The 27858-nt window shown below is 34.9% G+C and overlaps 4 protein-coding genes across 4 annotated transcripts; 2 read left to right on the forward strand and 2 right to left on the reverse strand.

The window, feature by feature from the left end:
• The first annotated feature begins 1262 nt into the window (after positions 1–1262).
• On the forward strand, positions 1263–8562 carry LOC117123313 (transcription factor A, mitochondrial-like). Its single transcript, XM_033269198.1, has 7 exons — positions 1263–1395; positions 3180–3298; positions 3837–3907; positions 4325–4474; positions 5416–5508; positions 7931–7987; positions 8270–8562. The coding sequence occupies exons 1-7, from the start codon at positions 1307–1309 to the stop codon at positions 8435–8437; spliced, it is 747 nt and encodes a 248-aa protein (XP_033125089.1). The 5' UTR covers positions 1263–1306; the 3' UTR covers positions 8438–8562.
• Positions 8563–11716: 3154 nt separating this feature from the next.
• On the reverse strand, positions 11717–17079 carry LOC117123314 (mitochondrial import inner membrane translocase subunit Tim23-like). Its single transcript, XM_033269199.1, has 7 exons — positions 16872–17079; positions 15301–15365; positions 14408–14501; positions 14209–14290; positions 13656–13714; positions 13320–13430; positions 11717–13114 (listed from the first exon to the last, which is right to left on the reverse strand). Exons 1-7 carry the CDS (start codon positions 16948–16950, stop codon positions 13005–13007), a joined length of 600 nt encoding a protein of 199 aa, XP_033125090.1. The 5' UTR covers positions 16951–17079; the 3' UTR covers positions 11717–13004.
• Positions 17080–18491: 1412 nt separating this feature from the next.
• LOC117123321 (uncharacterized protein sll1483-like) lies at positions 18492–20738 on the forward strand. Its single transcript, XM_033269207.1, has 5 exons — positions 18492–18780; positions 19014–19228; positions 19477–19666; positions 19781–19996; positions 20271–20738. The coding sequence occupies exons 1-5, from the start codon at positions 18507–18509 to the stop codon at positions 20399–20401; spliced, it is 1026 nt and encodes a 341-aa protein (XP_033125098.1). The 5' UTR covers positions 18492–18506; the 3' UTR covers positions 20402–20738.
• LOC117123322 (branched-chain-amino-acid aminotransferase-like protein 2) lies at positions 20649–23047 on the reverse strand. The gene is made up of 2 exons (XM_033269208.1): positions 22892–23047; positions 20649–21936 (listed from the first exon to the last, which is right to left on the reverse strand). The coding sequence occupies exon 2, from the start codon at positions 21915–21917 to the stop codon at positions 21039–21041; it is 879 nt and encodes a 292-aa protein (XP_033125099.1). The 5' UTR covers positions 21918–21936; positions 22892–23047; the 3' UTR covers positions 20649–21038.
• Positions 23048–27858: the final 4811 nt, after the last annotated feature.

Genomic DNA, 27858 nt, shown 5'->3' on the forward strand with positions numbered 1-27858 from the left:
CAGTGAAATGTGTTCTATAACATAATAAAAGAATCGTCTAACATTTTGTTATGAAGTCACAGGATTTTAAACATATACAGTAGCTGTTTATGGAGCAATATTTGAGAAATCGGCTTAAAAGTCCACGATTTCAGGCATTTCTTGGGCAGGGACCATCGCCAAATCATCAAAAATTGCTGTTTTAACATTGAAAGGAAAATAACAATAGCATGATGTATAGATATATAATGGTTTAGTGCAATAAAATAGATTTGAAAAATTTTTGAAATTCCAGCATGTTTAGGCTATTATCTCTGAAACATGATTTGCGACTAGCGACTGGTTTGGCTTGTTTTTGCCACATTTTCACATTTTCAAGTAACAATACACAACATCAATATTGTAAAATAATGACAATCAGTGCGACAGGATCATCATTAGAAGACGATTGGTTATCTTTATTGAGTGCAAACAAACCCCCGTGACAACCATTGGTGCAGTGGGTGACTGGCTTAAAAAGTGTATATCATAATGCACTTCAACACAACAGAAATTCTTAAACAATTTCATGTGGTTCCATAGAGTATAATAGGAAAATTAGCTTTTTCGGTTTGATAATTATAGGTGCTTTACCTTCGCAAAATTTTCAGCAACTAGTGGGTTCAACAAACAAAATTATTTTCATATAAAAGAAAATATAATTTAAAAAAATTAATAATCATTCACTCACATTCATTCATCAATAACGTAAATTGTTATTGATGAATGAATGCAATGAGTGAATAAATGATTATTAATTATTATTTATCCATTTACTCATTCATTCATTCATCAATAACATAAATTGTATGAATTTTTAAATTAAAAAAAAAATCATTTCATTTCATTTATTTTATTCCGGAAAAAATAAAAATAATAATAATATTAATAATAATAATAATAATAATAATAATAATAATAATAATAAATAAATAAATAACAATAATAATAATAATAATAATAATAATAATAATAATAATAATAATAATAATAATAATAATAATAATATTTAATAATAACAATTAACAATAATGATATTGAAAGAACAATATGATCAAATAGTCCATGATTTTTCTTTTCATTTATCCATTCCTTATATACATTCCTTTGTCCAGTATAATTTCCATTGTCAAATGCTATATTGTTCATTATTATTTTCAATTTCTTCATTACTTTGCACGTTCTCTGCTTCACTGATCTTTTGACAGTGTTGATTGATATGATACGGTTGAAGACACACACTGACCTTGTTTTCACCTTCACCCTGGGCATTCATTCTACCGCGAAAATGGCAGCATGTTGTTGTTCAAAGTCCAAGCTTGCAGTTAGTCGAATGCTGCTCTTTCAAAGTCAAAGTCTAAAGCGTTTTCTAATAAGGTAATGTTAAAGCGTCATAAAGAACCCGTCTTATAATATTATACAATGTCCTAATTTCTAGGCCTAGACTTCACCGATATAAATATTAAATTATTGTCCTGTTCTTGCCTACCCTAGGCCCTAGAGGCTAGGCTAGGTAGGTTAGGGCCTAGAGGCTAGGCTAGGTAGGGAGGCCTAGTCTAGGATAGGTAGGAATGAGGCCTAGCTAGGCCTGGTGGTGAAAAGGGTAAAATAAAAAAGGCAGGCCTTTTGTAGCCACAATTGTGTCTAACCTAGGTTGCTAATGCACTTTAGTACTCCACCCTAACCTTAAAACTCAACTCCAGTCTTGCTATCTTAATGTTGATGTTAGAGTAAGGGTGGAGTACTAAAGTGCATTAGCGACTAGCCTAGGCCTAGACCTATTCTCAGGACTTTTTTTAGGCCTAGGCCTATACCTTGTTTATTAGCCAATTCCCCCCCCCCCCCCCGCCAATAATGATGATTTCAGTCAGTAAAATTTTCTTTTTGGCCAATTTGTGTATCCGCCGCCACGAAAAAAAATAGAAATTTAAAAAAAAAAGTTTTTTTTTAACAATTTTTATTACGCCTACCTTTTCCTTGAAATCTCCAAAACTAAGGAAAAAATATTTTTCTACTAGCCTATTCTATGTAATATTTTTTCCTAATATAACCATCCCATTACTACATTGTTTTATTACATTCATCAATAAAATTTTATTTTTATTTTCTCCTCCGTCTGGATGTTTTTTTCAGAACCATTTGTTATTCAGAAAACAAAATTTAAATTATTATATTTTTCCACCCTCTGAGAAGAAATTAAGTTCAGGAATTAAAAAAGTCTTGCCTTAGCTGGACCATGGCTGGACTATACCCTAAAGCTTAGCTCTTTCGATTCAACTGACAGACATCAACTAGTAGCCAGTAGGGCTCAGGACGACTTTCCATGCAAAGTTTTCCTTGACCTATGTCTTAATTTACAATCAATATTTATGCAGTAGTTACAATTCTGCGCACCTATTTTCCTAGCGATTTTCGGCGCAAATCAAAAGTCTAATTTTTCCCCCGTGCAAATTAAGGTTACAGTAGTTTACATTGTAGATGTCTGTTTTATAATGAGGCCGAGGCCAGTTTCTTTTTTAGTGATGCTAATTACTACCATTCAGGTAGAGTCAACTGAGTACCACTCATCACCTTGCAAAGTGAGCCAACTAATCTTATTTTTTGAAGAAGAGGAAAGAAGAAGAAGGTGCCAAGGCCTAAAACCAGAAGAAAATGTACAACTCACCATCTTTTCATTTCAAATGAAGCTGAACATTTCTTGCAAACTTGCATTCTTCCCCTTCACACTGGAATGTACATAGACCTATATTTAATATATATTTATAACATGAAATTTATTATAAATGAAACTTTAATTTTATTATTCAACATATTTATTCACGATACATGTTCAATGAAAGTAAATGTACAATAGTAAAATTGACAGAGCATACTTAAATTGATCTACCATTATGGTCCTGATTTTTGATCAACTGATATCCGGAGAGCTTGACAGTGAACTTGTTTATTTTCTGCAATCCTGTCTGGTATCAACTGAGGTTGTGTTGGTATACTTTGTAACATGTTTACTTTCTTTGTATTATGTGAATGGCAAAATAAATTATATGATTTATGATATCATGGGATATATCTGGTAATGGCTAGTATGTACAGTATAATAAAATGTGCTCAACGCTAGAATACTTTACATATAAATTGTGATTGTGAACATTTTTTTGCAGATCACCTGCTATATTACTAAAATGTCAGTTGAGCACAGGAGTGCCACCTAAGAGGCCAGGTAACAGTTACATTCAGTTTAGCAAAGATACCAGACCAAATTTGACAGCAGAAAATCCAGGTCAGTTGTATTAACTTGAGGCAGTGGCTATTGTTACACCAGTCTTAAATCAATTCCTAATTGTGATTGGATGTTATTATTTATAAATTGGATTAGGACCGTAACATGCAGATTTAGGAATTCTTATACTTTAAAGTTAGGAGAATAGCCCATAATTTGTAGCGTCATTATGCTGAATTGTGTATTGGCATTGTCCGTGACTGCCTATAAATATAGTAGCTACACATGGTCACCTCGACAGGGACTGAAAGGAACCATAGCCTTGAGATAACCCCATACTTTTCCGAAACATGCAGTGGGTTCTTTAAAGCGCGTGTAAGCCAGATGTGTACACTAGACATCCATTTTAAGTTATTACTCGAGAAGACGTGGTTCTACCATCCAAAACTTGGACAAAGGCAGGCTTGTACCAGCGCCACTGTTAAGGCTGCTCATCCACTCAACTTTGTATTCATTTCTAATCATCATTTTAGCCAACAGTTAGATACACAGGTAGATTTGTATTTAAAATTCAATTATGATTTGATTATTTTAATAGATAAACCTGTGTCAGAAATATCAAAATTAATAGCAGAATTGTGGAGAGAACTTCCAGCAGAAGAGAAAGATGTAAGTTACATTTGTTATATTATAGGATTTAGTAACTTGGAGCACAAAAATAGCACAAAATTTGAATTGCTAACAAATGTAAGGTTTTGCCAGAGCCGGTCTTCTAAACTTTATAGTAATTGTTGGCTATTTGTTATTTATGCCTAAATTGAAAATATATTTTTTAAAATCTGAAGCAAATAGTTATAATGATATGTTAAGTTTTGAATATCATAGAATTTTTTTTTCTTAGATTATCATCATTTTCATCACAAACGCTAAATGTTTTGTAACATAGAGCATTTAACGGGCCTCCTCCAAATGGGGAGATCATTACTCAGTATGTGACCTATTTATTTTTCTATTTACTTATTCAATTATTTATTAGGTTATTTTTGTTTCCTTATATTTATGTATTTTACTTGGTTATTTTTGCAGCAATATGTAAGGAAAGCAAAGATGCTAGAAGAAAAATACCAAAATGAACTGAAGGAATTTGAATCATCAATATCCGATGTAGAATTAGATGAAATAAAAGAAGAAAAAAAACTAAAGCGCGTAAAAAGAGCTAAAAGGAGGGAAAAGACGGTGAGTAAATAAGTATTAGTTTAAATATATTCTTAGTAGATAAGGCCAAAAAAAAAATGTTTGTTTGCCCTCCTCATCCGCCCCTAACTCTCTGAAAAAAATAGGGGCGGAAAAAAAAAAATTAAAAAAAATTTGAGTGAATTTATCTTTATTTTTTGCCAGATACCCTACAAATTAGTCTAAAGTTGTTGTCTGATGTAAGATATTGCCATTCTAGGCCTCTGTGGGTTATTTTTATTCCATCTGTTGAGTATTTAAAAAAAAAAAAAATTTTATCATTTAAAAAAAAAGAACGGCAAACAATTATTTTTTTAAGCCTAATATATAGTTACCTTCACAATTAACATTTTAACATGATTGCAGCCAAGGACACGAGTTCACGTCCGACAGGGTTGACCTAGGACACCAAGGATACGAGTTCACATCCACACCTTTCTAAACATATCACTATTGTATTGCATGTTGGCAGTGTTCGCCAGAATGTATATTCTCAGCCTGGAGTCGCAGGACAGAACTCGGAAGTAAATAAATGCTGTAGGTTTGTTTGGGTGTTATTGAAGTTGATGGGAATGATTTTTCCACTATGGTGGAATGAAACTAGCAGTCAATGTGTTAAGCAGGAATCAGATAAATATAATATGTTAATGCTAAATAATACAAAGTATTGTATTATCAGTTGTTTCAGCCCTTTAAAGTTTTTTTTGAAATGTACCCCACATTTTGTATGTACATTATATTGTATGTTGTATTTTTATTTTATCTTTTTTTTTGCACTTGATTTGTGTTTAGTTAGTGCGTTTGTTGTTTATTTTTACATGCTACATTTTTTTGATATAGAAGACCACATGATTGTCATCTTTTGCTTTTTTTTTTTTGGGTTACCCTCATTAATCATTGTTCTATGAATTTCTTATTCTTTTGCTCTTTTCCTCTCATTTCAGTTGTTAAGAAAGTTGGATAAACCAAAAAAGGCAAGACAAGCATTTTCATATTATGTCATGAGCCGAGCATCAGAGTTTAGCGGATTTAGCAAGGTAGATAAGAGTATTGGTTACTGCCCTCTCAAAGGCAGTGAAGCTTTTGGAAGATTATTTTTCTTCTTCATTGGTGTTAGTTAACTATAAAAGGATAAAAGAAATGCTTACCTATGCTATGCTTTTACTGCAAATGGTAGTGGTTATAGTAAGATAGCATTATTGTGGATGTAATCTGTATAATGTAAATTTTTCATATAACAGTATATATACTTAATAGTTAGCCTCGAGAATATTTTGCTAAATAATTTGGTAAATATAATTACAGAAAATCACCCAATTAAGAACCTCCCAATTATGACCTGGAATTGTGGTGATGACGTCATTACTAAGGATCATTTTAACTACAAAAACACTTAAAATTGTGTTTTTTTAAAGTTTTCAAAAAGAGATGTTACTGTATTACCAAATTCAAACCAAATAGGTGCTGGTAGTCTTGAATAAAATTCCAAAACAAATGGAGCTTAAATACTAAAAGTAAAAAACATCCACTCTTTCAACAATGATTTCAAATGGGACTTGTAACTGCTGCCTCACTATTGCATTATGATTAATGAAGGAATTTTAAAACATATCTCTTTGAGACCGACATACTGCAGTAATTTCTGTTTATCTTCTTATATTATAAATAAGTATCTTCTGCAAACAATTTGAAATGATAAAAAAGTATTGATGGTTTTAGTAAATCATTTATATAAGTACAGTAAAGAACCGCTGCAAGCACTGATCCTTGAAGGACACTGCTGTCAATAATTAACTTATTAAAGATGTAATGGGTAAACTGCACCCTAATTATACTTAGAAAGCTGAAGTAAAGGTGCACTTTTTACCCGTAATGTGGTAACTTTTTGAATTTTTTAAAGAAAATTTTGTTGTTATGCAAGATGTTATAGTAATTTTTGATTTCTTGACTATCTAGAGGCACAATTAAATACTGAGTTTGGTTGGTTTTCTAGTGGATGCCCGTGATGTATGTATCTGCACCACCATTGCCCTGAAATTTCTTGTGAAGAGCACTCCTAGTTTGATTGCTTCCACATTTTAATGTGTGTATATTGTCATTAGAATATGTATTTATGACATTGTGTTTGATAAACCATTTAAACCCATTGAGAGAATATAGGGAAGCTCTCAAACATATTTTTTTTCTTTAAGACGAGACTTCTTTTATACGTTGTTTAGCGAACCCACCGACTGCAAATATTGATGATTTCGAGTAAAAAGAAAATTTTATTTTTGCACGATTAGCACACCCACGCCATGAAAAAGTTGAAATTTCAGATAAAAAATAAAAGTTTTTCTTTATTTTTATTCCGCCCTCCACTGCCTTGAAATCGACAAAGAAAAATTTCTTCCTAATTATATAAATTTGAAGCATTTAGCCATACTATTTCACATTTATTAATGAAATTTTATTTTTATTTTCTCCTCCGTCTGGATGATTTTAGCAAAGCTATTTGCTAAATAAGAAAACAAAGTTATATTTTTATTTTTATTCCGCCCTCCTCCAATAATCTTTCAAAAAATAAGTACACGAAACAAGGAATAAAAAAAAGTCTCTTCTAAACCATATATGGAGCTTTCTATTTCAAAAACAGCATCATTGACAAAAAACAAAAAAAAAATTGACTTTTTACATTATCTCCACAATATAAGCTTTAAAATTATAGGTATACTGGAATCGACTTATTATTGCCAAAGTTATTACAGCTTTACTGTACTAAAGCATACAATACTGTCATATTCTTTAATATGTTAATTACATTTAGCGACAGTTCGCTAATTTTGTGACCCTTCCAACATATCCTATTCAGGGCCCTCCTAAATAAATGAAAGAATGTGATGCAAAGTCTCATTAAGTTGCATAGGGATGGACATGTTTTTTTAACATGCTATATAATTCAAATTTGTAATTTATTTATTTTATTTTATTTTTCTGGAAAAACAAGTTATGTTTATGATGCAAATTCTAGTGTTCTTACCCCTCCCTTGATTTTTAATCTTTCAATTGAGCCTCCCTACCATTGCATACACACCCACATCTTTATTATTCACGCTTCAGTTACTCCCTCCACTGTATTCTTTCCACTATTTTCAAATTTCAGGTACAGGAGATTTAGTTACAGTCCACTGCATGTTTGTGCAGATTTAAGTGGTGTTTAATAGCTTAGTGGTTGAGATGCTTGCCTTCTAATCCCAGGGTCATGGGTTCAATTCCTGTAACAGCAGAACTTTTTCTCACAACTAAAAACAACCCCACTCTCTCAGCCACATAAAGAGATTTTGTTGATAAAAGCATCCCATTTCTTCATTTAATTAAGAGGTTCCCTGAATATCTCTATAAATATGGTTAAACAAAATTAATTCTTCTTTGTTATGCCTTTTTCTTTATGGTTTAATGTTTAATAACATTGTTTTTCAGGATTTAATGGTAAAGTTAAGTGAAGATTGGAACTCCATGACAGAAGAGGAGAAAGCAGTAAGTATAAGCCACCCTCTAAACAGACAACAAAAGTCCTCAAAAATGTTTTTTTTTCTCCGTACTTGGTGAGCAAAAAATAAGAGAAAATACTCAACCTCAAGTCATCCCACGTCTTAATAACTAGCTTCCCTTCTGTTCCATCCTTACTTTGTCATTGCACTACCTCATCACCACCATGTTAATACCCCTAGGTACACCTGTGCTTGATGTTTTGTACTGTAAATCATACAGCCTGGTGGGTGTTAACATGGTGTTGCCTATGACTGTTTTCTTTTTCAGGTCTTCAAACAAAGAGCAAAGGAGGATGGAAAGAGGTATGAGGTAGAGATGGAAGAATGGGAAGATCGAATGGTGATGGAGGGCCATCCAGAACTCCTAAGAAAAGTCTCCATGCAGAAACTGATGAAGAGAACTGAGGGTGATGTGGATGAAGAGGAGGAAGACTAATAACACTGATCATCTTGAAAACTTTGCTAAGAGTGTGCTACCATCAATCAACACAGGGAAGTAGATGACCTCATATGGAAGGGATTTGCCATATTTTTAGCGCAGTATGGCCTACTACAAAGAAGTTCCATTTGGTGCTTCCTTATGTAAGATAGAAATTGAATGTGACAGCAATTTCGTAAATGATTTGTGTCTATTGATGGTGTGAAAGTATTATTTGAGCCTCTCGCATGGGTAAATGAGAACTATACAAGGGTTGATAAAGGTTTGGCGCATAATATTAATAGGAGATGCACAAGAATAAAGCCTTGTTAAACACAATGACAGGACCTACTGTAGACAAAATTGGAGCTAAGTTCCAGTTCATGATATAAAAGGAGGAGTGTACAAGAAAAAATCCTAGTTTGTGATGTGAACTGAAGCCAGACAAGACTGAGGCTACTCAGGAGGCTCATGATGTTAAAAGGACCTGCACAAGAATACAAAGGACAAACTTATGGCTACACAAGAGGGCTTATGCACAAGAATAAAGTTAAACAATGTGAGTAGATGGAGACTACTCACAAGATGCTCATGATGTTGAAAGAACCTGCACAAGAGGAAAGTTTTGATAATGTGAGGAGCTGCACAAGATTTAGGCTGACCCAGGAGGTTCATGATAGTAAAAGAACCTGCTCAAGAATAAAGTTTTGATAATGTGAGTAGCTGCACAAGATTGAGGCTACCCAAGGACAATGATAATAAAAGAACATGCACAAAAATGCAATGTCAGTAATTGTGAGGAGCTAGACAAAATTAAGGCACCCACAAGGTTCATGATGATAAAATAATTGCACAAGAGTGAAGTGTTGATAGTGTAGGGGGCTGGACGAAACTGAGGCTACCCAAGATGCTCATGATAGTAAAAGACCTATACAAGAATAAGTTCATATTAATGTGAGGAACTCTGGACAAGTTCCAGCTCATGGTAATCGGTGGAGATTGACAAGAATGAGGATATTGATATGATTTATTAGTCAATGTCCAGCTTATGGTATTAAAAGCCAGTAAGATGTAGTAGAAGATTCAAAGCCAGTGTGTGATATTGAGAGTAGCTTCCATGTAGTTAATGTCCACTTGTGTTGCCCAAGCTCAACCAACCCAGTCTTCAAAATCTATGCGTTTTTATATATATTATTTTTATAGGTGCCCAAAATATTTGTACAGTACTGTATGTTTGAAAAGGCCACTTTTCAAACTTAATTAATTTTAAACTTTAAATGTTGATTTTAACCCTATGGTTTTTTTTTACCTGCTGGAATGCAAGACGTGAGTGACCAGTAGGCATTAATTGTAAAATTAGGCCTAAGATTTTAGGGGGAAGGAAATAAAAGAAATTCCAGATTTTGGGCAACACATTTCTTTTCTTCTATTGGCTTAATGTAAGCCTAATATTGAGCAATCATTACATATAATGAATACAGTATTTTGATATCACTGCCTTTATGGATATTGTCATAGACATTGTAGGCCGTTTGTAAATTAAATATGCTGGAATCACAGCACAACTAGCAATCTTCAGTAGTGCCAGGAATAATTTATTTTAGTTTTATTTTTCAATTCTTTAAGCTTTGACAAAAAATGTGTGTATTCCCATATATAGTCATGATGTGCATATACAATGTTCATGTTGTGATATCCTCATGACCATATTTGTTTATCTGTGATTTTGCTATGTGGGTATACAACCCATCATCGTTATGTTGTTTTGTTAGAATCAGTATTCAAACTTTGTTAGCAAATTATTGGTTAGGCTACATTTGAGTTGGCCCACTTACTAAAATTGTTTTGCTGCCACTAGTAGTATTTCCCAGTGAGATACTGTCCCTGGGCGCATTTATGGGGGTATTTTTGAGAACTTGTTAGCACAAGCGTGGGAAATACCAGGTAAATTTGGTAGTTAAAGTCCCTGCCCCATCCCGTATCAAAGTTGCATAATTTTTCACACGATTTTAGCAAAGATTTTTTGCTAACCTCTGTGCTAAACCTACCGTTGATACATAACCACGAACAGTAGAGATTGCGAACAGACAGAACAGCGGTCTTATTGCAATCGGGAAAAGTATAAGTTTAATTTGGTAGGTTACATGGCCGTAACAGTAGTTCAACCGACGCCGGATTTTGGTAAATGGTAGTTCAAGTCCCTAATAATTTTCAGTAAAATGGGTAGCGCAAGTGTCTCATGTCTTGGAGTGGCTGCTGCACGCCCCCGTAAGGTTGGTATACAAGTGAGCCCCCCCCCCCCGAGTCAGATTTACACGGCAGTGCATGTTGACTTTTGAAAGAGGTTAATTAAATGGTACTGGTATAGGCATTTATAATGTGCCTCTTCCTTGATGTTATAAAGCCAGTTCTTTTCCCTGGTCATTGGGTCCACATGCTTTAAGTGTTGCTGCTAGTAATCAGCGCAGGAGCTGGCTAACCCCACCAGGTACTTATTTATACTCCTGGGTGGAGAGAAGCGATGCAGATAAAAGTGCCTTGCTCAAGGACACAAGCAAAATGCACAGCAAGGGATTGACCAAACTGAACCACTTCCACAAAGTCTTGTGTAGATATTTGTTTGTAATATAGCGCAAACATCCTCATATTGTACTCGGGAATGATAACAGGCTAGTGCCCACCACGGTAACTAGTTGAATCTTAGGAATGATGTTTTTACCCAACCTGACCCATTAAAAAAAATAAGTGTTTCTGGTGGGAATTGAAACCACAACGTAATACTTATAACAATAGCAATTGCTGTTTGTCAAGTCATGCTATTGAAATTAAAAGAGCAAATGTCAAAGGATTAATTAGGCAGCGAACAGTCAACTTTCCAAAAACAGTTTTAGTTGCTTTCTTTATCCTTCTGGGTATTTAGCTAACAGTACCTGTAGTTTGATGTTTCTCTCCATCTCAGACAATGCGAAAATGGCTATAATCATGTCAGTGAAAGTAAAATTAGAAAGAACAGATTATAATCATTTGGCTCAGCGGTGAAGCCAATGCAAAAATGCCTATAATCATGTCGGTGAAAGTAAAATTAGAAAGAACAGATTATAATCATTTGGCACAGCCGAGAAGCTTAACACTCTAAATCGACGATTGACATTGGATCTGAAGCTGATTGTGAATTCATGTATCTTGCAGGAAAAACATTTTGACTCAAATTGATTACAATTTAAGGGTTATGCAAAGGATATGAACCGTCTTATTTATGCACCTGTTAATTATGGAATAATAGAATAACACAGCATATCTGTAGCCAATACATCTTGATAACCATAGCTTTTATTGAGGTCAACTATCATTATTAACAACTGAAGGAAACACCTCCATTATATATCCAGACAATAATTTATTAAGAATAACTACTGTAGTTTGGAAAATGCACTTTGATAAAATTAAACTAGAAAATACAGTTGAACTTTCCTAAGTGGAATCCAAAATGGCATTGTAAAATTTTCTGACTTGGATAAAATTTGATTTGCAGATAGTTAATGGAAAACACAACAATTTGGCATGTAAAATAAGATGTACTTCGAAATTATTTGAGTCAGGCAAAATTGACTTAGGCAAGTTTAACTGTATTTAAAAATGCACTTTGATAAAATTAACAAACAATAGCTTTAATAGTATGTTTATAGTTCAGTGACAATATTACAGTGCACACCTTTTATTTGATACCAATTGAGGCACATAAACTTCAATCTTTTAACCCAGAGACATACTGTATTTTCAGGACCCCAATGATGATCTTGATTAGATGGTGCACTGTATCTCGGCGGTGGCTCCAGAAATTTGCCTACAGAGGGATCCAACATGTCCGACCAAAAGGGTCGACTAGAGAGAGTTTTTATGGCTTAGTATGGTTCAAATTTTGCTTTTAGACCACAATATTTGGTATTGGCAAAAAGGCAAATAATTATTTTTTAAATTTTTTTATCTGGTAACCTCACTGTGGCGTCGATGACAGAAGGATTTGGCGTGGGCGAAGAGGGGGCATATGCGCCCCACTAGTGCCACCACTGCTGTATCTGTCATTTAAACAATTATGTGCAATACTGAAATCAATAATAGTACTGCATTTGGATAATGAGCGATTCCATAAAAGTACAGTATCAACAAAACATAATTTTTCAATTTGGAGCAAGTGGATTCCAAAGGGTGGGTTTCTGTATATTGACATCAACCTTTTGGAGACCATACTTGATAACTACTGCATTAGCATTTATAAATATATCTACAATTCTTGTACTTAATACAGGAATGCAATATAAGTAAAGTGTTTTACAGCATTTGGGCTAGAGAGGGCAGCATGTCACTGACTAACCATCACAACCCAAATGACCTGCAGACTGGTATTTCACTTGTTGCAGCCAACATATAAATTTTAATATCTCAGAGAAAAATACTACAGGGACGGTTCCACACTACCGACCCCATGGTGGGTACGCCAACAAATGGATGGCTCCCATGTTCTTTTCTTTAGTTCAGCATTGATGTCATAGGTTCTCCGTATTAATCATATAATTCTATAATGTTCTCAATAATTTGAATCTGATCCTAAAAGTTTATCCTTTTTGTGGTATAAACACCATAAACTTGAAAGAGCAAGACCAACTGCACCTCCTTTTGCCATCGTTCTCAGTCCAGCTGTAGGGAAAGATAGAAATTGCAGTTTTTTTTAAATATTGTTAAGTCATAACTTTGGTGAATTATAGAAACAAGAATAACATTTAAAAAGTATGCAATTTAACCTATTCTTCGTGTATTTTATTCTAGAATAAATACAGTACATAAGCAATGAGATTGGGGATATAAATTGTTTCTTATGTAATTTATCTACCAGAGTTCATACCTGATGATTTGTAAAGTAGACCTGTAGCTGTTGCAGCTGATATTGTGTTGATTTCATCCTCTGTGCCTCGAGTCCATGAGATACCAAGACCAAGTATACTGTACATTACCGCTACAGTAAGAGAAATTATAGACTATCAAATTATGATTACACTTCAATGGTCCTTGTATTTACTTTAGTTGTATTTCATACAAGTTTAGCCAAATATACAGGGTCATATTACAAGAAAGCAAAAGGTCAAAGTTAGTGATGAGGTTGAAAATGCGCTGCAAATCAATAATTATTAATAAATAATACTAATTTTAATACAGTAATGAGTATAAAAAATATACATACCAACTACGCCAACAGCATTAGCAGCTGAGGCTCCCTGCTTTGTTACTAGGGTTAACATCCTGAGAAAGTAAAAAATAAATTTTACTTCAATAAAACAAATTAGTACCTTTCTGGAATTGACACTTGATTTTCTAAGTAGTTTTTAGGGCAATAGTGGTTTGCAGTGGCGGTGCCAGCACGTGTCAGGGGAATAGGACACAGTCGATAAGAAAGTCAGTCACTTCGCTTAGGAACAAGGCTTTGAAAATGCATTTTTACAGTCCAAGACATGCATTTTCCAGGCATGATAAGGTGCCTATTCTCAAAATGTTTTTACCTCAGCCCCAACTAAGGTTGGTGTAGACGCCTGTTGGGCAAATTGGAACCCTAGTCAGTGAATATCTGGCACTGCCACGTGTAACGTTTACTTGTTATCACATGACCAAAAGTATTTAGGAATGTACAGTATACAGGTCAGGTCTCTTGAATAGCTATTGTGAATTATTACACAAATATTTGCCAGAATTGTGAACAATTCTGTATGCAAATTCACAACATAAACACATTTACTTACTGTGACATCCTAACTTTGCCTGCAAGTTCTGCTGTTTGACTTCTGGCCACACGGATGCCATTTACCCCTCCATATACTGCACCTGAAAACAAATATTAGTGGTAACTTCTCAAAAACCATATTCATCACAAAATCTGCATACTGTACTTGAAGAACAATACAAATTATAAATTTTGGTAGTAAAAATATTTTCTATTACCTGCCATGACTGATCCTCCAATTTGAGAGAATGCCAACTCAAAACGACCTCTGACCCTTGATTGACCAGTTGGAACGATAAATTCTGCATCTCCCTAAAAAAACAGAAGGGATCAAAAGGATCAATTGTTTTAACTCATGAATGTATGGTATGTTAATTCGGCAAATTTCTGTGAGTCATTTCTTAAAGTCAGGCTCCGGAGGAAAAAATTGTTTGATATGTTGCAGAACTGATTTTTCTAAGACAGAAAAAAGTTGTTTGACAAAAAACTGGGGAACTGTCTTAGAAAAATCAGTTCTACAACATATCAAAAATCTGTTTTCCTCCAGAGTCTGACTTCAATGCCAAGACCTTATTTGTTGCCACATTAAGGTGTGCAAACATGATTTATTTTTTTTAAGAATGCTGAAACAGCTGATTATGTTAATCAGCTTTTTGACTACTGTAAATTTTAAGCAGATTCCAATTTATTAGGTTTGGTTTCCATATAAATTTGCTATTGTAGATTTCATTGCAATTGCTAACCCTGCCTAGCTGTTCCCCGACGCAATCAAGAAGGTTCTCCGATTCAACCGACCAATCAGCGTCATGAACAGGTGTCATAACAGCTTGTAGATAGCGATTTTATTGAAACCAGTCTTCAATACAGTTGAAATTGCTTAAGTCGAAACCCAAGAGGACATTGAAATATTATTCGACTTCGATACAATTCGATTTACAGATTTTTAATAAATGGAAAACACAAATATTTGGCATGTAAAATAAGATCAACTTATTTGAGTTAGGTAAGTTTAACTGTAATGATTTTTCCATTAAACCATGTAATTTAAATGTGGCTTTTTCAATGTGAATGTTAATTACAATTTAAACTGTATGGTATTAATAACACTTACTGTATTCAGGTATCTAGGATCTAGATTGAGGTATGGAGAGATAGTGCTGCTGCCCCCTGATGTCACTGAGGAATGTGAACAATGGTTGTGTTAATTCAAACATGTTACACATAAACAATACATGCTACATGCATTGTCATTGCCATAAGAGTTGAATAGCTTGGAACTTTAGATGCTTGCACTATTCTGTATTTTAATTAAGCAGATGACACCTTAAAGTCTAGCTCAAATATGCGCAGAAAATTGTTAGGAAAATAGGTGTGCAGAATCATAACTACAGCATAACACATTTGATATACGAATGATGATTAGGTCAAAGCCCAATTTTCAAAATGCGTCACAGATTTCTAGGCCTAATTTTTGAACAAAGGATACAATACATTCAATGCCAGGGTCGTCAGTTTAATTATTTTGACAGCATAATTTATTCGCTTTCTAGTCAAAACAGCAAAAAAAAAAAAAACACTTTTAGACTAGAAGGCAATGGACCAAAACGGCAATAAGTCAAAACTGCCATAAAGCAAAACGGCAACACTTCCAGAAGTGCATAATAATAATAAAAAGATTGGGGAAACACAATATAAAAGCAGTAAACTTTCAAATAAATAAAACTTTAAAATACAGACAAAATGAGGCTAAAACTATACTATAACAGTTAAAAACGCGAAAAAAAAATAACAATAATAATAGGCCTAATAACAATATAAAAACATACAAATTAATTAATAAAAGGATTGGGGGAAACAATAAAAAAACAGTAAACATTCAAATAAAAACAAATTATTGAGGCATTTAAACATTTCGTCATGGATGTGTAAAAAAAAAAAAATGTGATTAAACATTAAAAGCAGGAAAAAGAGCCCATCCATAGCAATATTCGATTTGACGATTGGGCCAATTTCAAAACGATTCGGAAAATTATAAACTGCGGCCCACACGCCAGGCAGCACTTGCTCTTGGCATTGATTTTGCTCCTTTGCCATTTTAGTCTATGCCTATTGTCATTTTGGTACTTATCATTGCTGTTTAGGTTTTTAAACCTCATACCAGTATAGGCCTAAGCCCTTATAACATGGCCTACATACTGTATAATATTTATTAATAGTTAATAATTATATACTTACTAGGTCTACTGTAGGCTAGACCTACGCAGGCCTACTGTCTGTAGCCCTACATGATACTGTGCCTACTAATAAGGCCTAGGCTAGGCGACTACTATCTACAAGCCTAGCTAGGCCTACTACTACTGTACTACTAGGCTAGGCCTACTGCCTAGTCCGGCTAGCTAGGGGACACTTGATCCTTAAATCATGTAGGCCTAGTAGTAGTAGCCTAGTAGTAGGCCGACGCCTACTACACTGCAGTACCTAGGCCTAGCTAGTCAACTCATCAATTCGGAGGAACGGTCTAGCTCTTGGGCAGCGGGCAGACCTAGCTGAGCATAGGCCTAGGCCCTACAGAGAAAGGGCATCCACTTCTTCCTCAGGCTAGGCTATGTAGGCCTACTAGCTAGCCTGTACTACTAGGCCCTAGTCTAGGCCTAGCTTATTTAACATTTATTTAATCGTTACCTGGAACATTCAAAGTGGGATCTCCATAGGAGTATCCACCAAACAGCCCTGAAGGCTGGTAGCCCCTTTGATCCATCATTTGAAAAATATTTATGTGGGTAGGCCCACACGTTTTGAAAATTTAAAGAGCGGCTAGCCTAATGCCTATCCGTATTCCGCATCGATGATCACGTTCTCGTGCATTCCATCGTCCTTACACTTGCGTGACCTTTTACCTTTTAATTACACAATGTTTGTCCAAAGTTTTATTTACTGTACTTTTTAAAATATATATAAAAAATCATAAGTAAGAAAACCAATAAATATTAGGCTTTTTTTTTCAAGATCAATTAAGTTTTCAAAAAATAATGATTAAAGTAAAAGTAATGTGTAAAATACAATACAATCAGCACGTAAGGTGATTGCGCCCTCTTTTGTTCATAATACGCCACCAAGAGAGTACCCAACCAATAAAATAATAAACTTTTTGACTTATGTTATTTTTATTTGACCTGGATAGATGACGCGATTGCATCATAATGTATATGATTTCATAGGCAAGATTTTGTTTGTAAATTATCAAAATGTAATAATCAATAATATTCTTACTATTTGTAATTCTTCCTTAGGATTATATTAAAATGTTTCTAATAATTTCAAAATTTTGAATGCAGTTCAGGATGCAGTTTTATTGTTGGTTATTTTTTTTTTATTTCTACAGTCTTTATAGGATTTTGTTCTTGATAATAGTTATCATTTAACTGTCAATTCGATGTAACACAGACTCTCAATGCTGTCATGTCAATTTTTACTGTTTTTAAAATAAAATAAACCAGTATAAACATTGTTCGATTGTGGATTTTAAAAGCAAATTATTTGCATGAATTCGAATAACAATTTTTTTAACTTTTTGAACCTAATGAAGGTATGGAGATGGTTTGGAATTACTTTTGTTTCCCGAAAAGGGAATCGAAAATGTGCTTTTGAAGTACTGTATATAGAACAAAAATATCTGAAACTTAGGTCTCACTTCGTTAAAATAGAAACATAGAGGAGCATGCTGTAGGATTTAGTTTTCTTTTTTTTTTTTTTTTTTTTTTTTTTTTTTTTTTTTTTTTTTTTCGTTTTTTTTTTTTTTTTTTCATGATCAGAGAAGTAACTTTATAGATCATTTTTTGTCGACACTATTATGCCAAGTCTTTGTATGCCTAGGCCTATTGTGAAGAGAAGTAGTATTTTAAAGTTATTTTTTGTACGGTACTTGACATGTACTTATACACTACATTGTAGGCGTAAATTGTGTGTAACGGTCGAGCGCTAGTGTTTTTTTGAATTATAATTGAGTATAAAATATCTTTTTTTTTTTTGCTCTTATTTTAACTTGTAAATAGATTTTTTTGAATTGCATGTAGCTTGTTCTTAATTATACTGATCCATGTGCAATGTTTATTGCAATCCATTCGTCGGTTTTGAACCGTTACATAAAGTTTTTCAGTTGCCCGAGTTGATGATCCTTTATTATTGTCATTAACAACTGTGAATATGTTCATTCTAAGTGATAGTATTACGTACCAATTACTTATAACAACCATTGGTCAAACCAACTGAGCGATCAGTATTATGCTAATCATGGTATGTTCGCTCGAGTATATAAACATGGAAATTCTACATGTGCAGTCGTTTCTTTTATTGAGCGAACAACTGAGAAGTATAACTATTATAGCAATGATGAATTCTATCATCCTGCTTGCCGCACTTGTGTGTGTTTCGTCTGCTTTTCCAGAATTCACGGTGGATGTATTAAGGAAAGAGTTGTCTGCATTCGGGAGCGGTAACGTCGAATCGAATGTAGTTGAATTGGCAAAGACGCTTAATCTTAACACTCTTGTTGAACTGATTACCGTTGCAGATCTTGCAGAAGAGCTTACGGGTTTGGGATTTTTTTTTTTTTTTTTGGTAGTAGGCTTGGTGGTGAATAATTAGGCGTTTATCATGCATTTTAATATAGGAGGTAGTAAAGTATGTAGTTTGGAATTGATGAGTTTTGGATTATCAAAATATCTGTCGCTTATTCCTAGCAATTTGGTAGGCCTCCCTAATCACACCTTTTTCTTAAATAAAATAAATAAAACTGGCTGGTGCACGAACTGTAATTTATTTTAGATCACCTGACGGTTTTTGGCCCTACTGATGACGCATTTGACGAACTTCCAGAGGACGTTATGGCGGCAATTAAAAATGATGTGCAAATGTTGACCGATGTCCTGCACTACCACATTCTTGGAACCAAAGTCTACTTCAAACAGCTTAAGAAGAACGAGCTTCTTCTGCCAAGTCTTCTAAAATCAACTTCCGTCCGTATCAACACCTACGGTGAGGTAAGCCGTCGTTAATCCCTGGCAATAAAAAAAATGCGTAATGAAGAGGCCCGAGACCCTAGTAAACTATTTTGGGTCCTACTACCCTGTGCACAGGGTCCAGTGGGGTATGGAAAATCCCGTCGCATTTTTACGTTTATTCGCCCTTTAGCGCCCATGGTCTCGGAAAATTAAATAGCTTTCGCCACTGCATTGCAATAGGTAAATTTGGTTACTGAATTCGAACAACCCGTTTGATTAATTTACAGCTTACCACGGCAACTGGATCACCAATCTCAAAACCAGACAACTGCGCCACTAACGGCGTCATCCATGTAGTAGATCGTGTTATGTTTCCTATTCCTATGAATGACATGTTGACTTTAGTAAAACATAATGGAAATTTCACAACGCTACTGAAAGCGATTGAAGTTTCGGGCTTTGCAGACACACTCAAAGGTAACACCAGCCAGATGTTAGTAGTTAAACCCCTGCAATAGCAAATAGGCTTGATGTCTGCAAAACATTAAATATTTCTACCAGTAAGTTTGCTATTTTGCTATTTTCTTCCAGGTGGTCCATACACTCTGTTTGCCCCAACCAACGATGCTTTTGATAAACTTCCACCTGGAACACTTGATAAACTACTCGGCAACAAAGACGAGCTATTTAAAATTCTCTCGTATCACCTGGTAAATGGAACGTTCTTTAGTGCTGCATTAAAACGTGTTGGCAAAGTAAAAACTACCACGACAGATGACGTCACAATTAACGTTTCTTCTGATGGTGGTAAGTATATATCGATTAAATATTTAGACCAAGAAAATATATAGACTATACTATGCTGCCTAATACTTGCCTCATGAATTTACTACCGTAATATAAAATTTCATTTAAATTTCAAAATCGGTTTGTCCGTATTTTTATGAAGAGGTTACTTGTCATTTCCAGTATGACTTCAAAATATGAAGATTGTCTGCGTTAAAATGTTTTCTGTCCACATGTTTACATGATCATGGTGAAGACGGTTTTAAATTGACTTTAATCAAATTGTTTTTTTCAGGATTGTCTCTAAACAACAAAGCCACCGTGATCATAGCCGACGCTGCAACAACCAACGGAGTCGCGCACGTGATTGATACTGTGCTCCTTCCTCCAAACGTGGTGTTCCAGCTAGTGATGATAGATCAGTAATATATTTCTCGTGTGTATAACGTAAAGCTCCAAAAATAACAAGAATAAATTTCTTTTCGAAAGTGTATTGTTTTCGTCATTGTACTTGTGCACATTGTTATGGTTTACATTAATTCATCCAGATATTAAAAATAGTAGAACCACTGTATAGACTTCATTATAGATCAATGAAAATGCAACTTTCACTCTCACTTTATATTCATATGCTTTTTAAAATATCAACATTAGGATGAACACACAAACAAAATTGAAGATACCGAATTATTATTTATTTGGCTAATTTAAAACATATTAAAAATAGTAGGACCACTGTATGACGTAAGGACATTATATAATACGAGAAGTAATATTAGTTAATGAAAATGGACGAGTGTACGTTCTATAGTGGATTTACTTAATTTTACACTTATTCGATATGCTCTTAAAATATGAACATATCGGGGATAACCCTAAAATTGTAAAAAAGACATGAACCGATGTGAAATGAACACAAAACAAAATTTAATATGCAAGTTATATAAATTAATAAATGAAAATAAATTCAGTCACTATAACCTAGGGTCCTAGACGGACACGTACTCTTTACTAATGCATGGAATTAAACGCATTTCAAATTGCCTTCAAATGGTATCCATCATTATGGTCGCAAACGTTTCTCGAACATTTTCATGTATATTGGCATTGTTTCATCGGCGCATTTCAGAACACATTTCTCCAGCTCCGAGCGTAGTGGCATTGGATCTAGTTTCTTAAAGCAGGTGCTGTCGAAGGCATTCTGGTAAACTTTCGTCAACTTGTTGCATTGTAGCTGTATCTTAGACGCAACCCAGTCCTTGACAACACCATCACCCGCCTCCCAGGAGAGTAGCTTGTCGGTGTACTTGATGTCTAAAGTTTGGCAGAACTTTCGAAGAATGCCTTCTGGATTAGATTGCAGTTCATCAGCATCGATTATAACCGGGTCTGGTTCGATTCCACTTGATATCAAATATTCGTATAATTCAAGGTGGTCTGCGTACGCGTATCCTTTTGCACCACCGATATCCAAGACCTCATCCAGGCTTTGAGTCGTACCATAACCTAACAACACCTTACTCCACGATTTATATAGCTTTAAAGGATGACGGATCATAAACGCGTGGCGATATCCTTTTGGAATCAGGGAATGATTAACTGAAACTGGTTGGGACATGTCTTTACAGAAGACAATGTCTTTTCCTGGATAATCTCCCTCTAGTAACGATTCCTTAACCCATTTGAACGTGTACAAGTTTTGATCAAGTCCTACGTCATGAAGACTGATCATCTTCGAAGCATCTTTGAGATTTTCGAATGCATCTTTAGACTTTTTCTGCATTATCAGTTGGCTTTCTGGTCCATACATCATGGCGCACGTGTATGGTTCTGAGATGACACTTACGTTGTCCAAGTGACTCATACATTTTGTGAATGCTGTAGATAGTGTCCTTGGCATCGACCACAGCATCACCCGAACTTGATGAGATCCATTCTCCATGATTTGTTTCCAGTCAACTCTAAAAATGATTAAATTAAACATGTTATCTATTATCAGAAAATATATTTCTACATAATATATTTCTAACATAAGATAAAGTATGATAAAACGTATTTTGTCATAGAGAAGGGACATGAAACAATTATATATATATATATATATACTGTCTCTTATATCTGCAACAAAATCATCTATGCATTTTTTCTACTAATTTCCAGAGTAACTTATTGAATCTCTATATTCAGATTATAGAAGATATATTGAACTGTAGACCTATTTCATACCGAACACTTGTCCTTATTTCAACATTATCTTAACTGTTTCTGAGCAATTTACTTATCGTATTTAAAAAAAAATAAGAAAAAATATTAGGCCTATACTAAAATTAGAGGGTCCATTGCAAATTAAGTATTTGTTTTTATCCTTAAATATTAAAAAAAAACAAAAAAAAACAAAAAAAAAACCCAAATATAATAATTACAAAATCCAAGACTACTGGGCCAATCGGATAACAAAAGTGAATTGAATCACTGTAATGCAAATCCGTATCTGTCATCAACTCAGTTTACATAATTGTGCACTGCTATTAAAATTGTTAATATATTATAAGGTCTTTAAGAAAAGTGAATTTTAGTTCTAAGTTAATTTTTGACTAGATAGAAACAACTAAGATACTGTAATACTCATCAGAAAAAATACAGTGACCTGAAAATAACAAAATAAACATAAAAAGACCAACATATACATGCCAGAGTATTATATATTAAACATTAAATTGTACCTAAACAAGATATAAAATCAGATAGGGCCTACACTTAGTGCAATATTCTACCATTCTGTTTCAAACTCTAGCTTAATCAGACTAGGCATGAATATCAACTAACACAGCGATGATTCAGTTGTGCAGTAATATGTAAATAAACAAACACTGTCTTAATATCTAAAAATGTTACTGTTCAAAACTTGTTTCCTACCTTAGCTGTTGTGACGATTAGAAAAACGTTGCTAAGTAAGCACTGGACAGCCAACGACTGATAATCGGAATTGGTAGAAGTCTGTTAATACAAAAAGGTAAAATGTAATCCCAGCATTAACTGAAGGTTATGCGACATTTGATCGTATTAACATGTTATAAAACCACTAAAGCCCAAATATAACATTTTTTTAAATGTTATTGACAATAGAGTGGTACCTGCCACAAAAGTTACTCCATGATGCTAAAATTATAGTACCCTGATTAGTATGTGGGGATTTGTAGTTCTCATATTTTTTTATTGGCTTAACGTATTACAATGCAGGCCCGTGTGCTATTGTATTGGTACGTGTACCATGTTATTTCTATATACACGACCTCATATAAATATTGCACTCAATTCATTCGTCAAGAATACTACTACTACTACTGCAAACATGTATTGTAAGATATTTTATTAGTTTTACAAGGTAACGTAAAAATAGCATAGACTAGTTCAGATATCATATACACCCAAGTAATGTTACCTTTAGATAACAAAAGAAATCTTCTTTCTTTCTTTTTGCCTTTGTCCTGCACCTGGACTACAGAACCCTTTAATCCTCTATTAAGTATATGCCTGAACATTTTTCAAATTAACTGTATAAATGGGAAGAGCGAATGAGGTTATGCCATGAAACGACTGGGGGATTTGTTGAGGATTTATTTTGACTATGATGGTACTATATTTTCAAATGTTCGCACCTCACCATGGTGGTGCTTAGATGAATGTAGAGTCACGAATGTCCCACACCCAACTCTACCTCTCAAAAAGATCTTTGCCCTTGCTCTGGCCACATTTATGGTGGACTTATTTTAATGTCATTACTCCTTTCATTACTCGGCTATTCCACCACCTGTCATCATCATTTTCTTAATCGCCATCACTATAAGCTCTGAGAATGCAGGAAGCAAACTAAAAACGTTCTTATAACGTTCGCGGTAGGAATGTCGCTAATAACGTTCACACAATGTTGTAAGCACGTTCAAACGTTGTTTTTAGGTTGTGAAATTAGGTTATAAGTACGTACATATGGTTCTACAAAATAAGGTTTTTATCACCTAACTGTAACGTTATTATAACGTTCTTAGAACGTAATATTGTTAGCTGGAAAGTACATATCCCAGCTAGAACACACCTATCTGTTGACAATATGAATAAAATTATAGTAGAACCCCTATTATACACCAAAAAAGTGTTACCTTAATAGGGATGTTCCCAAAATGGAGTTCCCTATTAAGGTTGGGAGAGGGGGAACTGAAAATGTGAAATTGAACGTGGTAATCAACAATGAGGACGTATTCTTTTATTTCAGTTGATCTATATTTAATATTTTTGAAGATTTCCATTGGCTATTCTGGCATCTGTCCCTTTTTAATGATGTTTTAACTGTCTCTACCGCAATTTGTATATTCTAATTGTTGTTGTTCAGCCCCACTATGGTTGGGGCTGAGGAGGTATCGTCCATCTGTGAAAATCCCTCCTAGATCCGCCACTGGATTCGAATATGAAATTGTTTATAAAGGGTAACACACACAGTGAGCTTATCGATCCCCATTTTAAGTGTTCATTTATATTGTTATATTTTGAGTAAAATGCTGATGACGGAATCGGAGGTGGTACCAGTGGCTACAGATCCCCAGTCACGGGGATCTCCACGGTTGTGAGAAAAAAAAATCTTCGGAGAGAAAAAAAAAACACTTTTTACAGGGTGTGAGACTTATTTAATGCCTTTTAAGTCCCTAAATTGTAAGAGTTTCCTGTCCAGGGGTGTTCTCCAGGCCCTATGTGAGTGTTCTAGAAAGTCACTAACTTCCAATTTCCCTCGTCGGAAAGATCTGCCTACCCCACCCTCCTGACCTCCATGTGTATGAGGAGCCTTGAATTTGGGATTTAGAGTAGGTGGGGGAGGTGAGGTAAATTGGGGCTTGATGATGAGATAGGAGCGCCAAAGAGGTGGCGCCAGTTGGGAAGAGCTGCCTCCCCTCGTCTGTCGGGGAGAAAAACCACAACTCGTTGGGGAGAAAATGTATAGGGCCCTATGTGTTTTTTTACATATTGGTGGACACTTAAATCGAATAAGCCTTTGAAACCCAAAAATTGTCATATTTTTGGATCCCCAGGAACACTTTCAAAAGGCTTTTGAGCGACGCCAGACCACGCGTCTTGGACTAGCAAACACTGATTTGGAAGAGATATAGTCAACCTTTTGAGACACCACTAACAGGATTACAGAAGAGACGGAGGTGTCTTCGCTCCATTCTGGGTGTCTCACTAAAGAGACTAGCAGAGAAAAGACATTTGCAACAACTGGACATTACAACTAAGATTACTAATGTAGTGACTAAAATGATTTGGGCATATCATCAGAATGCCAGCCTGCAGACTAGGCCAACCAGATTTACCACAACAACTTCAACGCACCAGGCCCGCGAAGTACGCCCTTAAGTCAAGTAAGAAAGTCATATTCAGCCCTACCGTACTTTTGATGTTAAATAATGTTAATATATTTATTATAGGCTTAATTCTTGGATAATTCACAACATTTATTGCCATGTAAATGGTGTTTAAGAAGTTAGTACAAACATAATCGGTAATTCGGTATTTTGATGATATTTAGGTACTATATAAGAATCAGCCGGAAGACTAGGTGAAAAATAGTCAAATCTTGAAACAAATCTAAGCTCACGGGCTCTTGTCGGAATTGGACGATATCTTATGTTGAATTATTGGCTTTTCCTGCTTTAACAGAAAAGGTAATTGTTTTCTTTTAATGTTTTTTTTTAAATTTATTTATTTTTTATTTCAACATCACTTGTTGTTATGGATCCAGATATAGCATTCTAAACATGTGTTGTGATTTTCTGGGCTAATTGTATGACAGGTATAGAGCGTAGTCCCTATTATTTCTGTTCTGAATAGGCCTATTTTTATAGGCTTAATGTATTCTTGAGTCATAACTGTAAGAATAAGACATCCTGTAAGGTCAAACTCTTCCAACAAAATTTGCTTATTATGCGAGAGTTCCTCATGAACATTTTACTCACTCCCTCAAACCAGCGACCTAGTCGACCATGAGATCTTTTTTTGTCCGCTGTGAACACTTGCTATAACAGCACGAATGATTTTTAAGGTTTCCTTGTTTTTGAATGATCATAATTTTTATGTACCGGCACATTTATTTCCATACGTAATCATTGTTCAAGCCCCAGAAAGCTAGACTGAAGAGTTTTCTGTGGGAGCAAACTAGTCCTACTAACTACAGATTACTGTAATTTAGTAAAACTTCGATGTATACAGCGTATATTGATTGTACTAAGCGTTTTCATGACTGTAAGTATCTGTATCTGTTATTTTCATTAATACATTGAAATCAATATTCTTGCCAAAAACATAGACTCCAAGATGGCAGGCATACTATGAATTATATTGTGCAATCAATCACTTTAATAAATACCCATGTCAAAGTGATTATTTATTTTCGGGGCACAAGACTGAAACCTACAATCCGGGATGGGTATCAGGTGGATGTTTACTATAAAGCACTTCAGTAAAAGAGTAATTATCTTAACTGTACATGACTACAGCTTAGTTTGCCTGGTCGGTCAATACATATGCGGAGGGCACCGACTGTACTCTCGAACCAGGGCCCCTCGAAACGAACATACATACATACATACACACATACATACACACATACATACACACACATACACACATACACACATACATACATACACATACATACATATACTTACTTAATTCATCATTATCAGTGGCGAATTTAGGAAAGCAAAATAGAGGAGAACAAGGAATGACAATTTGGAAAAAGTTAGATCACCTCAGCCCCACCATATATATAAGGTCTATATATATATTGGATTGGATTTATTCGGTGTAAACACCAAGGAAAGCCTACGAAAGTCTAGAAGAAAACTTATTTCCAGTGGGGTCCTTCTGGTGGTTGGTGGTGATTGGACAGTACACGGGGAGACAATCCCCTACTCTTTTCTGAAGAGTGCACTGCGTTCTTTAACGTGCACATGGGCCATAAATGCACACGGGACCAACGGCTTAATCGTCTCATCCGAAAGACGGTGAGCTATTGTAACTTGCATTTCAGCCCTCTAAATGAAACACAAGGAGAAGCAGCGATGGGAATTGAACCGGGGACCTAGAGATCTCCACGGTTCAGCGCACACACAGTGGCTACCACCCATAGAGATATAATAAGAATACTAGAGCGCTAACCGCAATGTATTCGATGTTCGAAATACGCAGAACTGTGTGTGTGTACCATGCAAGATGGCTGCCATAGATTTAGCCAATCAAATTTCGCTAAGCACCATCGTTTGCAATTGCGCCTTCAATTTACTCAGAAAGTTAGTACAGCTAGTTACCCGTATGTTTGAAACTCGAGCGTTGCGGTGTTTGGGTGTAATCAAGGTAATTCAACAAAAGGACGCTCATCTCGGGACATCAAAGGTTATGGCTATGTTCAGACACAACGACTTACGCTAGCGTAACGTTAATCGAGTGGTGTCAAAGATACTAGAAATACAAGATAGAGTTCTCCACACAAAAAAAGTGTTCCACCGAAATGCATGGTGGGAATACGAAAAATGGGACGCCCCCTACAGCTGGATCTAAAAAAACTTGTGCCAAACTTTCTTTACCAAGTCGTCGCGTATTTTATTACAATTCTCAACAAAGACACTAGACAAAAAACAAACTGGAATAGACACCCAGACAGTGACATCGGTGAATACATAACCTCCTTGGTAGAGGTGTAAATCGTTGCTATTATCCAAATAATACACAAAACAATTAAAGCATAATCATGAATCAGTAAAGAATAAAACAACAATACAGCGCAGAATCGCATGGCCGGACGCGCTCTTAGTGAAAAAGTTTTCCTCCATTAGTGG

This window comes from Anneissia japonica, unplaced genomic scaffold, assembly GCF_011630105.1.
Source record: "Anneissia japonica isolate Jap-2015-1 unplaced genomic scaffold, ASM1163010v1 scaffold287732_len518695_cov146, whole genome shotgun sequence".
Taxonomy (NCBI): domain Eukaryota; kingdom Metazoa; phylum Echinodermata; class Crinoidea; order Comatulida; family Comatulidae; genus Anneissia; species Anneissia japonica.

Coding starts and splice junctions, on each gene's coding strand:
- LOC117123313 (XM_033269198.1), top strand. CDS start 1,307: ATGGCAGCATGTTGTTGTTCAAAGTCCAAGCTTGCAGTTAGTCGAATG. Junction 3,299..3,836: donor TTTGACAGCAGAAAATCCAG/GTCAGTTGTATT, acceptor TTATTTTAATAG/ATAAACCTGTGTCAGAAATA. Junction 4,475..5,415: donor CTAAAAGGAGGGAAAAGACG/GTGAGTAAATAA, acceptor CTCTCATTTCAG/TTGTTAAGAAAGTTGGATAA.
- LOC117123322 (XM_033269208.1), bottom strand. CDS start 21,917: ATGGAGAATGGATCTCATCAAGTTCGGGTGATGCTGTGGTCGATGCCA.
- LOC117123314 (XM_033269199.1), bottom strand. CDS start 16,950: ATGATGGATCAAAGGGGCTACCAGCCTTCAGGGCTGTTTGGTGGATAC. Junction 14,291..14,407: donor TGGAGGATCAGTCATGGCAG/GTAATAGAAAAT, acceptor ATTTGTTTTCAG/GTGCAGTATATGGAGGGGTA. Junction 13,431..13,655: donor TAATGCTGTTGGCGTAGTTG/GTATGTATATTT, acceptor CTCTTACTGTAG/CGGTAATGTACAGTATACTT.
- LOC117123321 (XM_033269207.1), top strand. CDS start 18,507: ATGGAAATTCTACATGTGCAGTCGTTTCTTTTATTGAGCGAACAACTG. Junction 18,781..19,013: donor TCTTGCAGAAGAGCTTACGG/GTTTGGGATTTT, acceptor AATTTATTTTAG/ATCACCTGACGGTTTTTGGC. Junction 19,997..20,270: donor TAACGTTTCTTCTGATGGTG/GTAAGTATATAT, acceptor TGTTTTTTTCAG/GATTGTCTCTAAACAACAAA.